The following is a 14,520-nucleotide window of genomic DNA, read 5'->3' on the forward strand; positions in this document are numbered from 1 at the left end:
AGCGCTTAGCAGTGAGGCTGAGAACACACAAGGTGTCTACAACCACATGCTCCTGTCTCCCTCCCCAGCCCTCCCTTCCCGTAAAGTTTTCAAGCCTACGGGCCTGAGTATTTTGCTTTGTTTTGGTTTTATAAGACATAGCTGGGTCTGGCCTTGAACTCAAGAACCCCCTGCCCCAGCCTCTTGAGTTCAGAGACTAAAGGAACACACTACCCACCTGGGTGAAATGTGGCAATTCTAAAAAGAATTTAGTGCAGAGCCTTGTTCGTGGTGTAGGTCCTCCCCAGTTGTTTTGATGGCAGACATATCCCTCCCTGCCTGGTGTGCAGGCTCCTCCCATCTCAGGCCACGAGTCTGTGTCTCTGGGGGAAAGGCAGGACTACTCTGTGCATCTAAGAGAAATCAGGATGCTGGACTGTAGCCCCAATGGCAGACACAGGGCTTATGTGGACGGCCTTTCTCTCCGGGAAGCATGTTTTCCATCTCCATGGGTGTTATGCAGTAATGGCCACCATAGGTCCCTCTGCAATTCCCACTAACCTCATAGGTCTCTATTGAGCACATCCTGGTTCCCAACCTAATAGTTAACCCCTGATGTTACTGAAGCCTGCCTTCTACTTCCAGATAGCAGAAACCCCAAAAGACCCCTAGGTGGGATTTTATTGACTGGTCTGAGTAAAAATACAGACTGGGTGTAGGCGGGTCAAGATGTTCTAATGGCTCCCCCAGAAACCCATCTCTTAGGTAATTAACTCTCTGCAACACTGGGGATCAAAGCTGGACTTTAGCTGGGCAGTGGTGGCTCACAAACTCAGGAGGTAGAGGCAGGTGGATCTCTGTGAGTTCGAGGTCATCCTTGTCTACAGTGTGAGTCTCAGGACAGCCGACTATGCACAGAGAAACCCTGTCTTCGAAAACAAACTAAGATGGACTCAGCACATGCCAGGCAAACGTTTCTCGGCCCAGAAATAATCCAGCTCCTTTCTGCTGTGGCCTCCTCTTCCTCCTCCTCTTCACCTCGATTCATATAACTCAGCTGACCTCAAACTCCCAATCCTGTTGCCTCAGGTTTCCTGAATCACGGGTTTTTGAGCCTGTCCTCACTGACATTCCCCGCTAATACCCAAATGTTATCCTTGAGGTAACAAGATGGCTCCCAGCCATCAGTAGATAATAGAACAAAAATATTTCCTCAATATCTTAACAAAAATCAAAGTCAATATATCTGGATGGCTGTGTTCTAGTCAGTGCTACTTCCGAGACAACCAGTCTTTGTGGCCAGACAATCGCAGGCTGTCTTACTTTCTGGGAGAGTCATACACTGGCCTCTGGATCTCAGGATCCAGAGAGTGGGAAGGGAAAGGGAAAGTTCCCAAGATGACAGCTGAGGAAGACACAATGCTGGCTGTGGTTCCATTTCCTGGACCCAAGTAGTGGGCCATTCCGTCCACGGGTGGTTGAGAATACCTTTTCCTCCTCCTCTTCTTCCTCCTTTTTCTAACTTAGATATACTACATTTCCCAGCTCCCCTTGCAGTCAGGTGGGACCATGTGACTGCACTACAGCCTGCAGAGCATAAGAGGAAATGATATCAGAACTCCCCAGGACAGGCTCATGAAAACCTCCTATGACTGGGACCATGTTCTTCCTCCTTCCCTGGCTCTGTGGAGCTAGTGTGGTGGCCCTGCTGCCACAGTGAAGAAAGCAGAGCCACAAAGTGTCACCACCCTGCCAAGTGTTCAGTCGGCTGTATGCTCTACACCATTAGAAGTAAACCTTAGTAGATTGTAGCCCTGATATATTTATTTGGGACTGACTTTGTTGTGGCAATTGGCTCATCCTGACAATTACCCCTGAGCACACTGAGGCTCAGAGGTGTGAAACACTTAACCCAAGGCCACACAGCTGAGAAGATTTGGAGCTGGACTTCTTTCTAGTCATACACAGCTCCTTGCCTCAAAAACCAAACCAGGATGGGGGGTGGGGGTGGGACAGGGGGTGCTGACACACACCTTTAATCCCAGCCCTTGAGAGGCAGAGGCAGGTGGATCCCTTGAGTTTGAGGCCAGCCTGGTCTACAGAGTAAGTTCCAGGACAGCCTGGGCTACACAGGGAAACACTCTCAAAGACCAAACCAACTAACCAACCAACCAACCAACCAAACAAACAAACAAACAAAAAGAAAGAAAGAAAAAAGAGAAAAGAACTACAAATCTCCAGAAATTTGTTCAAATACAGGCGTATCTGTAGAGGAACATCATCTCAGACCCTGTGAAAAGGGTGGAAACTCATCTGCCCATTCTCCTTCTCCTACTCTCCCCTTCCCCACTCTCTCTCTCCTTCTCCTACTCTCCCCTTCCCCACTCTCTCTCCCTCTCCTACTCTCCCCTTCCCCACTCTCTCTCTCCTTCTCCTACTCTCCCCTTCCCCACTCTCTCTCCTTCTCCTACTCTCCCCTTCCCCACTCTCTCTCCTTCTCCTACTCTCCCCTTCCCCACTCTCTCTCCTTCTCCTACTCTCCCCTTCCCCACTCTCTCTCTCCCTCTACTACTCCCTCTACTATTCCCTCCCCTCCCTCTCTCCCCCCCCACCTCCCCCTCCTCCCCACTCTCTGTACCTTAGCTCGCTGTTTCTCCTGCTCTTGATTTACCCTTGCTCCCGGCTCTTCCACCAGACACTGCACTGAGTCTGAAACCCCAATGAACTCTGGTTCCCTCCTGGTTGGAGCTCTGGCCTAAGGCTTACACTGTCAGGAGAGAATCTGCTTGGCTCAGTTCAACCTGTTTTGTATTGCTGGGTTTGGACTTCTCTTCCCATTGGGGTGTGTATGTGTGTGTGTGTGTGTGTGTGTGTGGTGTGTTGGGATGTATACAGGTTGCTTAGGCGCCTCCCAGGAAAACTTCCCAAATAGAGAAGTGTTCTTAAATACCCTGGAGTACCTCAGGCCTCTAAACCCCCCTTGGCCTTCAGTGATGCCCTTTTCCCCAGCCAGACCCATACCCAGCAAGCTGAAACCAGAAACTCTTTCCCCACACCCTCCCCCATCCATCATTTCCCCCAGACTATCTCCATGGAGGATTTTTCTAGAAGGCAAATCTGATTCTATCTCTCACTGCTTAGAAGCCTTGAGGATAAGTCTAATCAAGAATTGATGTCTAAACCTGCCCCCTTCCCGAGTCCCCATATATCTTCCAGATTGCCATCTCCTGCTCCCATGATGCACCTGTGCTGGGACTGGGTCTCCATCAGGACACGAGGCTGCTGTATCCCACATTTAATTCAAACAGCTTGCGACACCCAAACCCTCCCAGGGAACACCTGTCTCCTTCTGACCGTCCCTGCTCCTCACACGGGGCAGCCAGGGTGAGATTCTGCTATCATCTGCCCTGTGGGAGAGTTGGAAAGCTCTGGGGCCAGCTAGGCCTGGAGCTGTGAGGAAGTAAAACAGACAAGCCCTTTGGAAACCTGCTCGTGACCGAGTCACCCTCGCCTCTAGCTGTCAGTCTAGGTGCAGGCAGGGACATAACGCAGAACTGATTGATGGACAGGGAGTGTGGAATGACCATGTGGCAAGTCTGGAGGGGTGCTCAGAAGTTCTGATGAGGACAGCAAAGCAGGTGGGCTTGCTGACAGGTATATTCACCTGCCAGGTGGGAACCACCTTTTTTTTTTTTTTTTTTTTTTGCTCTGCCCATAGAGTTTGAAGACAGGGTGGAGTGGGCTGGAGAAAGGGGTGGGGCTGCCAGAGCAAACAATCAGGCTCCGGGCTCTGCCTTCTAGCAAAGCCAACTCACAGCTGTGGATGGGAAAAATGGGAGAGACTAGGTAGGCAGAGGCGCCAACGTCAGCCCCAGGATGTATACGTAGGAGGATGTAGGAGTACCTGCTGCTTGAATGCCTGTACCCCCATGTCTCTGGGAGTGAGGTCTCTAGTGGGGAATTATCCCTGGGTAGCTCTGTCTCCAGCAGAGTTCTACCAAGTTTCCTAACAACCAAATGGGGAGAGATTGTCTGCCCTGTCCTGGTCAGAGGGAAGAGGATGGAGATGTTGGAGTTGAAGCTTAATATGTCACAGTATGGTACAATACACTTGTAATCCTAGCACTCTGGAAGCTGAGGCAGGAGGATTGCCAAGAATTTGAAGGAAGCCTGTACTACACAACAAGACCTTGTCTTAGAAAAATCCCAAGTAAACAACTAAAATGTCCGTTGGAAGGAGACGCAGCCATAAAAGCAGCATTCCTTTATCCCTGCAACAGCTGAGACCCAGCTGATGTCATAGAATCTGGATAGCCCTTCCAAAGCCACTAAGAGGCCCAACCTGTCCCTGTCCTCACCAGTTAATATTTGGAAAGCATAGAGGGGTGGAAACAGGACAAAAAAAAAAAAAAACCCGACTCTGGGGTGCCCATGCTTGGGCAGGCCGGAAGCTTCAGCAAACACAGTTGCTGTGCGGCCCAGGTGCAAAAGAGTAGGAGTGAACTATCCCGGCAGCCTGTGTCCAGCGACTGCATAGAGACCCATAGGGAGGAGAGGAGAGGAGATTCCGCTGTTCTCTTGGCTCCCCCTCTTGGAAGGTGAGTGGTCTCTACCTCCTCAGGCCTGCAACCCTTTGGCAGTGCTGATATGGAGGAGTTTCCTCTGTCCTTGTCACTCCCTGGGTCAGGGTCACTCCCCCCCAGACACCCCACTCTCCTCTCTCCTGATCTCTCTGAATCCCCACCATTCACCCGCTGGGTTGGTGCGCTTTATCTCTCTTCCCCACAGGGCCATTCTTAGGGTCTTAGAGATGCGAATGTTTGAGGAGTGGGCACTCATTGTCGCAGGACCTTTAGGAAGGTGTAAAGCGCACACATTTAGCACCCGAGGAAAGAAAGCATCAGGTTGTTTCTCATCCACCACCACCACCACCCAGTGCACAGCACCTGCTTCCCGCCAGACTCGGGGGTCCTGCTGTGCAGAGGTGGGGCTGGGAAGTGGGGTGCCACCAATTGCAAACCTCTGTCGTCGCCCCCCCCCCCACTCCCATCCTAGAGCTCTCCTAGGACACAGAGAGGTGGCAACGTGGCAGCAGTACGTTTCCCAGCTCTGCAGACCGGGTTCGAGGCTCCCTGGCTGCAGCTTCCATACGGGGTTCGGTAGAACAGGAGGGCAGCATACTCGCCCCCCCACCCCACCCTCTGCGGGGCGAGGCGGGGCGGTGGCTGCGAGTGCGGCCGGAAGAGGTGTGGGTGCAGGGCGGGTCCCGCGCCGCCCCGCCCAGAGGACGGAGCCCCGGGCACAGCATCCTGGCGCGGGCCCGGCTGCTACAGCCACTGCCGTCGGGGAAGGTCCCAGCGCGGTCATGGCCTCCCGAGGCGCCCGCTCCGACCCAAGCTCACAGCACTCCGCACAGTAGCCACGAGGAGAAGCGGCCTGGACGTCGCGGACGGCCGGGCAGACAGCATGGAGGAGGCGCACCTGATCTCGGCTGCCGACGTGCTGCGTCGCTTCTCGGTGACAGCCGAGGGCGGCTTGAGCCTGGAGCAAGTGACCGACGCCCGGGATCGCTACGGCCCTAATGGTGAGCGTGGGTCCCTACTCTGGGGTGGGGAGCGGTTGTCTCACTCCTGACTCGGCAGGAAGCCGGGGCTCAATAAGCCTCCGCAAATAAGCATGGGGCACCTGGCGGGGCCTTTCGGCCTCCTTCGCGGGAAGGGGCAGGATCCAGCTCTCCACTCCCCGTCACGATGCACCCCTGCAAGCCTTAGCCCCTTTTATCCGAGAGCCTCACTGGATGCCCGCACCTGCTGTGTGGGATCAGGGGACACCCTGCAGGTGCAGACCCTAAGTCCTCTAGCCAGAGACTCTGAGGCGCAGCCTATCAGTGGGCACCGATGTCTCCCCGGAAGGTTCACTAAGGCGCCTGAGAAGGTGCAGTTTGTCAGCTGTCAGCTTTGGTGCTCTTAACCCCAGCCCCAGGTCTTCCTCTTTCTGCAACCCCAAGCGGATGTGGCTGGCGGGAGTTGATGTGGGTTTGAACTGCTGGGGCAAAGACCCACCTTCTTGGGGGTCTGGAGGAGCTCCCTGGGGAGTCTTTTACCCAGCAGGTGACCTGGAGTGGTATGTGCTCCATTTCTGGGGATGGAGGGAGCCCACATACTCTTTCAGTTTAGTGAAAGAAGTATGGCTTCCTCCCCTCCCTCAAAGGAGCATAGGGTTCTCCTTCCTGTCAAAAGTCTTGCCAGTTCCAGTAGGCTCCGTCTAGATGTGGCCCACATATTGCTAGGAGTTTGGGGGGTAGACATACAGAGGTCCCCTGCAATGTCCTCCTGAGCAGGACCTGTCACTCCTGGCTCAGGGCCACAGCACCTGTAAGCCTGAGGGAAAGGGGGAAAGGGAGGGAGGGAGGGAGAAGGAAAAGAAGGAGGGAGGGATGGAGGGAGGGAGAGAGAGAGAGAGGGAGGGAGAGCTCCTACACACTCCAGACTTCTTTCTTTTTGGAGAGTCTCTTGCCCTTTGAGAGTTGCCAGGCACTAGAGGGAATCAACCCTGCTTTGTCCCAGTTGCCTCTCTGCTCAAGGCAGGCTGGGAAAGTAAGAACTGTCCGAAAGGATGCTTTGGGTTTGTATTGGTTTATGAAAACCACCTCTTATGTAAATATTATCTTTCTAGAGCAGAAATCCTTTTTCAAAAAAAATTAGCTGCTATATTTAGTTGAGCTGTGGGAGGAACTAGGAGATAAATATTATTTAATATCCCCCATTAATGACTTGGCAGTGAGGGTGTCCTTTGCTGAAGGAAGACAGGGTATCAGGGTCCGCTTCCGTCCTGGGGGAGAGGAAGGCAGGTCTGGGGTCTGCAGTGCATTTGATGTTACTGCGGTCCTTGGTTCCCATATGAAGTCGGAGGCTCAACCTTTAGTTCTGACCCAGGTCACAGAGTCTGTCCCTGGAGGGCTGTGGCCTAGTTCCCTCTTTCTTCTGGCTCATGCCTTCATTGGTCCAGAAGAGGTAACCCGGGGTGGGGGGAGCCCCTAGCCCCCTTATGCCAAGTCCTATTGTCAGGTGAGGGAATCTCAGGTGCGTAGGTATGTGTGAGGATGGGAAAGGGTACTGGCTTGGCGTGCGTGATGGGACAGGCAGAAAACATTGGCAGGGGTGTTTTGTGTGCCTCTGTGTTGATGGTGTTAATAGTAAAAGCTCCGACTTCAGGCAGGGAACAGTTCTCAGCATTTCTCACCAACTAGCTTGTCTCTTCTTCTGAAGAACTCTGAAGTAAGGACTTCGTTACCAGTTCACCAAGGAGGTGAATGAGACAGTAGAAGCCTAAGTACCCTGCCAAGGTCTCAGCTGGTAGTGGAGGTGTGCTGGGGCCTCTCTTTAGTTGTCCCTGTCTGTACCAGGCAGGGCAGTCACAGTGTCGGTCCTCCTATCATGGCACCTGTGCTAGGTGTCAGGGTTGTATGGGCAGCAGCTATTTCTGCTTCCTTCGGGCTTCTGACCTCCAGGTCCCTCCTGTCACTGGCTTGTTCCTCCGGAAGCTGTCCAGGGCTCTGGAAGTTGTCAGGTGAGCAGAGGGGAACCAGCTGCCTCCCCCTGCCTGTGTGTTGGGGTTTGGGAGGTGGCTCTTGGGTGTCCTCCAGTCTCCGCTCAGCCTCTGGAGTGGAGCAGATGGGGTGAGCACCCTAGCGCTGCTCTGTCATAAGCAAGCCGCTTGGACACTCTGCTGTGGCTTCCTTGTTATGAGGCGACAGTTAAAAAAAAAAAAAAAAAAAACATGTCAGGGTTGTTTGTGCTTAGTGAGGTCACTTACACACAGTCACCCTGCCCTGTAGTGGGGCTGAGCTCTGGGCCAGAAGCTGGGTGATAGGATGGGCAGGGTGTGCAGGCAAAGGGGACACCCCAGGGTCTAGTGTTCCCCCTACCCTAGGCAGCTATGCACCTGCAAGGTCGTTCTTTGCTGGAAACCACAAGGAAGTCATTTGCTTAAGTCCTCCAAGTTTGCAAATTCTGCCTGGGGTGGAGAAATGGTGGGGGCACTGGGGAATCTCTCCCTCCCAACTCCCCCTCCTTCCCCTGATGAAAACCTTAAGGCTGGGTGGAAGCCTCGAACAACTATTAAACAAACCAGCCAGAAGCTCCAAGGCACATGGAAACACACCAGCCTTAGGAGCCCCGCGACCCTGGAATGCGTGGTCTTTCTGCTTCAGCCTCCCGTGTGCTAAGATGATAGTCTTATGTCAAGGAGCTCGACTTGACTGATGTTTTTGTTTTTAACTGTGCTCAGGATTGACCCAGACCTTTGCATGTATCAGGCCAGCTTTCTAACCACTGAGCTACATTCCTAATCCTAAATTTATTTTATTTCTTCTCTTTCTTTTTTTTTAAATAAAAGAGTTCAAAAAGTACACCGTAAGGTCTCCCCATGAATACACACAGAGGGCTGTAGAGGGGCAGTAGAATCCGGGTTTGTTGTTTTGTTGGTTGTTGTTATACAGCGGAGGAGGTAGCATGGATATGCTGGCCCTCTTGCCTAGAGCTCCTCTGAGCTTCCTTGTAGCCTCACAGGGTCTCAGCATGGCTGGCTACAGTGTCTTTACCCTATTTCCCAGGGCTGCTGGGTGGTTTGTGGCCTTTGTGGCATTACAAGAAGCCTTCTATCCCCTTATCATGTCACCACCATGAGTGGCATTCCAAGATGAGCTCCTAATGGAACTGGTGAGCAAAACCAGAGTGTTTATACCTTTAGGGGCTGTGTCTGAGCGGCTGCTCACTTCTGACTTCAACCAGTGGAGTCAAAGCCTGCATTTGACTTGGGCTGATCTGATGGGAAATTCCTCTTCTTGCTCCCCCCCATCTGACATCTGAATGTTCCTAAACATCACAGGCTAAGGCCAGAGGCTAGATAGTGCTAGGCTCATCCTGACACAAACATCCACCCCCAGGACTCTAAAGAGCTAAGGATGTTGGGTCAGGTTGAATCCCAGAAGGACTTAACAGTGCCTTGGCTATGACCTTGTTTTCTGCCTTCAGCCCAGCCCTAGTTGGCACCAGAATGGGAAACCTATATGCATGACCCCCAGAAACCAAGATAATGAGGACAGGGCAGATGTGGCCTCACACTCTGGCTGACCTCTAGCATACTTGCCCCTTCTGGGTCCCAGTGTCTTCAGCATAGCAGAGGTATGACCTGCACCCCGTCTCTTAAGTGTCTCTCAGTATTGAAACTGCCTCTGCTGGGTGCAATGTTGTCTGCAGCCATTTTAGATGTCACCTTAGTTGTCATATTTCCTGGCCCCTTACTGAGGGCTGCCAAGCTGCAGTGAGGACCTCTCACCCTCTGTACCCTGAGCAAGGTGGGGTCTGCCCTGTGATATGACCGAGACACACAGGTGTTGACAAGCCCTTCACCACCAGCTCTGGGTAGGCTGGGGTGCTTCTCTACAGCACGGGAACCACCTCTCCCTGGGTCCCTCACAGGTCCCCCTCAGAGCCACGTCAAGCTATCCACTCTAGGTGGACCCTGGAGACAGAACAGAGCCAGGTGGGCTGGGCGGGCCCTGCCCAGCTAGAACCTCTCCCTGCCTCTGCAAGTGACAATTTAATTGCTCTGTAAATTTGCCTTGGAGGAAGACCTTGGTGAGTGCCCGCCTCTCCCAGCTGGAACTGGCATTCAGAGCCGAAATTCCAGTTTTCAGTGTTAAGAGAAGGAAGGAGTTGGAGGTGGGGGGGGGGGGTTAGAGGAGCAGGTGATGTGTGGAAACCAGGGTGGAGGGCTGGGGGGTAGCCCAGTGGTGTACCCAGCTCTGCACCCTCTGGTCCATAGCTCCTGGGTATGGGCAGTAGGTCCACGCCCTGGCCTAAGCAATTAAATAAACAATGGCCCTGGGGGTGGGTGGGGAGAGGCTAGCTCATACTGCCTTGGTGGCTAGAGGCCCAGTACTAACTACTGGTCAGAGAGTGGTGTACTAACAAGGGTGGGGTGAGCCCTCCCCCCCCCCCCCCCCCCCCGGCTTCCTAGAGTCTTGATGAGGCGATGAGAAAGGTGTACACCTCAGAGGCTGCTCTTGGGTTCTGAAGCTCCTGAGTGGAACAGCAGCAGGATTCCATGCCGAGTGCCGGCGCTGTTCTGGGTGCTGGAGATGTTGCATTGACCGAGTCCTGCTGTGGAGCTGACCTTTGCATAACTGTCGGTGTTTGATGTCTGGTGACTGTTGTGTCCAGCTCAGGAGTCTCTGGCCAATCACTTCAGCCAGCCTCAGGCATTCCTATTATCACAGCCTTGGTGTGAACGGGGAAACTCCCAGATGAGACACGGCCCGTGGGGTTTGCCAGTGGTCTTGGCATAACAAGAATTAGAACAGAATTTGAACTCATGCCCTCCGGATCAGATTTGATGTTCGGAGTCTTTTTGTGTGTGATTCTGGGATAGAGTGGGAATAGGATCCTGCGGAGTTACTTACTGCCTTTGCCCTGTGTAGCTGTCAGCACTGTGGGGGACAGGGCAGGCATCCCTCTATTTGCAAACAGAATATCCAAAGCAAAGCAGGCATGGCATGACGTCAGTCCTCAAGGTCTTAGAAGTCAGTGTTTGAAGCAGACCAGACGTGATTGGGTAGGAGGCAGCGGCCTCCAAACCCTGTGAGGACAGCAGCTCCTCTAGGACCAGGTGGTTTGGGCAGATGGTTCCAGGTAAATATGCAGGATCCCCAGGTCTTTCAGGAAGCCTTGACTGAGCAGTTAAGGGACCAGGGAAGGGAAGGCAGGACTGCCTAGGAGTTACCACAGGAGGCCCAGAGCAGAGGTTGAGGGTCAGATGGCCTGGGTGTAGAAATATCCCAATACTTCCCAGCTCTCTGTGCTCAGGTGCTGTGAAGTAGGAAGGACATTAGCATCTCTGCAAGCAGAGTGAGAATCCTAGAGAATGGGAAGCCTAGAGAATAGCAAGGCAGCTGGTGTGGTCAGTGCTGGCTACAGGTACCGGCATGCATCCTTGCAGGCTACCCAGCAATCTTTCTGTTTATCCTCTGGACAAAGTGTGGTAAGGCCACCTGCTTGAGCATAGTAAATGTGGATTCTGGTGTTGATGGTAACTGTCACAGTAGCCCTTCCTGGTAGCCATGGACACTGCTCGTCTTTCCAGTGGGAGTTACTTGCTTGCCAATTAAAATCCTTTGTGCCGTGGGCAGGGATTGGCATGGCCTTCCCCCGACCACTGAGCTGGCTGAGCCTTCCGCGGGGTGGTTGGAGAGGATCTCATTCGAACAGTAGAGGCCAGACACTGCATTAACAACCACAAAAATCTCAGTCGCTAAGCCAGGTACACACCTGGAATCGCTGCACTTGGGAGACTGATGCGGGTGGGTGCTGAGCTCCAGGCCCTCTGGGCTGTATACAGAGCGAGACCCTATCTCATAAACAAACTGAACATGAAAACAACTCCAAATACAAACCCCTCAGTGGTCTAAGAGGACAGAGGCCCACTCCCTGCTATGTAGGGTGGCATCTTAGATATAGGATGACATACCACACCCTGACACGTGGGTTGCCACCACTACAGTGGACAGCATGACTGGGATACTGGCCCTCAGTTTAAATGAATTAAGTCAATGAAATTGGAAATGTCACCCTCAGTCACACTAGCCACATTCCCAGAGCTCAGTGTCCACATCTGGCTAGTGGCTGCTGTTCCTGAATGGACAGAGACTCCGTCCATCTTCGCAGAACAGTCTATGGGACAGCGACTCCCTAGAGAGTCTTGCACCAAAAACCTAGTCTGTCAACGGGGAACTAACACACATCCTTCTTTTGGAAACTCTCATGGGCCAAGGAATACACAGTCACAATGTGGCTTGGGGGGGGCGCAGAAGTATATGGAGAAATGTAGTGACTTTTAAAGAGTGGGTTACTGTGCATTGGGGAACCAGAGGGGAGATCCAGGTAGACAAGTAGAAAAGGGGAACAAGAAGGACACCCCTAGGGCAGGCAGAATGCAACCCAAAGACTAGAACTGGTGTGTGTGCCTGTGACATGTGTGACCCCCTAGGCATGATCCTGCCCAGTGTATGTCACCAGGGGCATGGCATCCCAGGGGCAGGGGAGGGGCCTGGGGTAGGGGCTTGCCTCACAGCAAAAGACTAGAGAAACAGCAGGAGGAAGTTAGGTTAGACTGACAGCCCATGAGCCTTAGTAAGGCAAGAGACTCCTGGGTAGAGCCTAGTGGAAGCTGCTGATATTTGCTGTGGGGTGGGCACTGCTTTGTTTGATGCAGGGGCATGGCTGAGATGACCTCTAAAGGACTCTGCTCCATTGAAGAGCTGGCCCAGAAACTGAGCCTGGACCTCCCCCTACTTTTCCTATTCGCTTCAGTTAAATAGATCAGAAGGGAAAGTCTGTTTGATTTTAATCTCAATGCAGGACACTGGAGATTACATTTTCCGTGGAAAATGTCAGCCATTGCCTAAAATAGGACTTTAGAGAAAATGCTAGAAAGTGTATTTTTAGGTTATATGTTCCCCTCTTGGATCCCTGAGGGCCAGTGGCTGCTTGCTGCTGTCCCTGGTCCAACTGACAGGTGCAGACCCTACACCTCCCCTGTGCACAGTCTGGGAAGAGTTCCCACAGGAAAAATCGTCTGTGGGCCAAGAACATGTGGACAGATGTGAGGAACTGGGCTATGGTCAGGAAACAGAAAAGGGAGGATGGGAGCTCAAGTCTGTATTACGAATGTGTCCTGGGTGCTGCTGAGGCTGCTAACCTTAGAGTTGCCAAGGACTGAAGGAGTCAGAGTTCAGAGACTGATCACGTCGTGGGAGCTCCAGACAACTTGAGCCAGTGGAAGGGCTCTACCAAAGAGGGGGTTCTCTCAGAACCCTAACTCTGGGGCCCAGCCCCTGCCACCTGCACAGCTCCACACAGACACAGACTTGCTGTGGAACTTTGCTTCAGCTGCTTGTCTATTCTGATCCCCTAGCACCTCCACGTCCCTCGGTCAGATGTTGTTGGGGAAAGTTTACATTCTCAGGTATCTTAAGCAGCCAGCTAGCAATTTTACAGCTGGTAATTTTACAATTTTTAAAAAGATTTTTTATTATATATAACTATACTGTTGCTATCTTCAGACGCACCGGAAGAGGGCACTGGATCTCATTACAGATGGTTGTGAGCCGCCACGTGGTTGCTGCGATTTGAACTCAGGACCTCTGGAAAAGCAGTCAGTGCTCTTAACCACTGAGCCATCTCTCCAGCCCCCTTTACAGTTTTAAGAATTGTAGGTGATGAAGGAGTTTGTTGGGGGCTCAGCAGTTAAAAACACCAGCTGCTCTTGCAGAGGATCCAGGTTCGGTTCCCAGCACCCAACTGTCTGTAACTCCAGTTCCAGGGAATCTGACGCCCTCTTCTGGCCTCCTTGAGCATCAGGCATGGATGTGGTACACTTGCAACGCTCTCACACATAACAAATAAAATACAAATTAAAAATAAACTTTTAGAAGTTAGGCCGGTAAACTGAGGCAGGTGCTACTGGTGTTTCGAGACAGTACTCTTCACAGTGCTGTATGGGATTGGACAGGGACATCTTCCTTGAGTTTGTTTGGAGTGGGGTCCCAAGAGAGACCCCAAGGGGGACCTGAACATGGCTGATTCTTTAGAAATACTAGGAATGCCCAGAGGGGCTGGGTGGGTGGGATTTTAAGGTGGCCTTTTTCTGGGAGCAAAGTCAGATGAGCATCAAACCTGTCATGGTAGGGAGGCTCAGGCCAAGGTTGGCAGCCATACAAGAAAAGTCCATGTGATGGGATTTCAAGAACCGTGGACACTGTAACCCTGGATTCTTTCTCTACCCCAGGCCTCAGTTTCACTTTTGTGAAAGGGGGTGGGGCTGGGAGCCCCCTCCCCTTCTGGTCTCATCTTAAGGTGAGCCAGGCCACACTAGACTACTTAACAGAGTGGGGTGGGGTAAAGGGTAGCCCTTGAGTTTGAACATTGGTTCTATAACCTCAGAGCTGAGAGGACACTTGAGACACTATGGTGGGCCCAGTGGGCTCCATGGGAGGGGCTTTCAAACGTCAGAAGATACTACTAGTAACCAGTCTTCTGTCTCTTCTTCTTCCTATGGCTGCCGGGATCCCTCAGAGCTCCCTACTGAAGAAGGTGAGGCATGGGTTGGGGAGGCTGCAGGGTATAAAACCTCTGAGCTAGACACCTTCAGTCTGTGACACCCCATCCCAGAGAGATGTCTTGAATCCTCAGCTCAACCCTACAGGACTTCGGACTTTTTCTCTGAATAACAGGGAGAGGGTCCCTAAATTCCCTAGTTGTGAGTGGAAAGCGTGAAGGGGATGGTGGGGAGATGATGGAGGACCTGGGCCTCACTCTCTCCTGTTCCAGGGAAATCCTTGTGGGAGCTGGTGGTGGAGCAGTTTGAGGACCTCTTGGTGCGCATCCTGCTGCTGGCAGCCCTGGTTTCCTTTGTAAGTAGCCTCTCCCTGTGAGACAGATCCTGACAGTACTCGGAGCCACAGGCTACCCTCTCTCAGTC

General features: G+C 52.6%; 1 protein-coding gene across 2 annotated transcripts in view; it reads left to right on the top strand.

Annotated features, from left to right (window-relative positions):
• The first annotated feature begins 5,309 nt into the window (after positions 1–5,309).
• Positions 5,310–14,520, top strand: part of ATP2A3 (ATPase sarcoplasmic/endoplasmic reticulum Ca2+ transporting 3) — a 30,486-nt gene continuing 21,275 nt past the window's right edge. For both annotated transcript variants that reach the window (XM_080924566.1, XM_080924565.1), the window contains exons 1-3: positions 5,310–5,563; positions 14,115–14,132; positions 14,370–14,452. In XM_080924566.1, coding sequence (XP_080780692.1) covers positions 5,446–5,563; positions 14,115–14,132; positions 14,370–14,452 — 219 coding nt within the window. In that variant the 5' untranslated portion in view covers positions 5,310–5,445. The remainder of the gene's footprint in view (positions 5,564–14,114; positions 14,133–14,369; positions 14,453–14,520) is intronic.

Source organism: Micromys minutus (assembly GCF_963924665.1).
Source record: "Micromys minutus genome assembly, chromosome: 10".
NCBI lineage: Eukaryota > Metazoa > Chordata > Mammalia > Rodentia > Muridae > Micromys > Micromys minutus.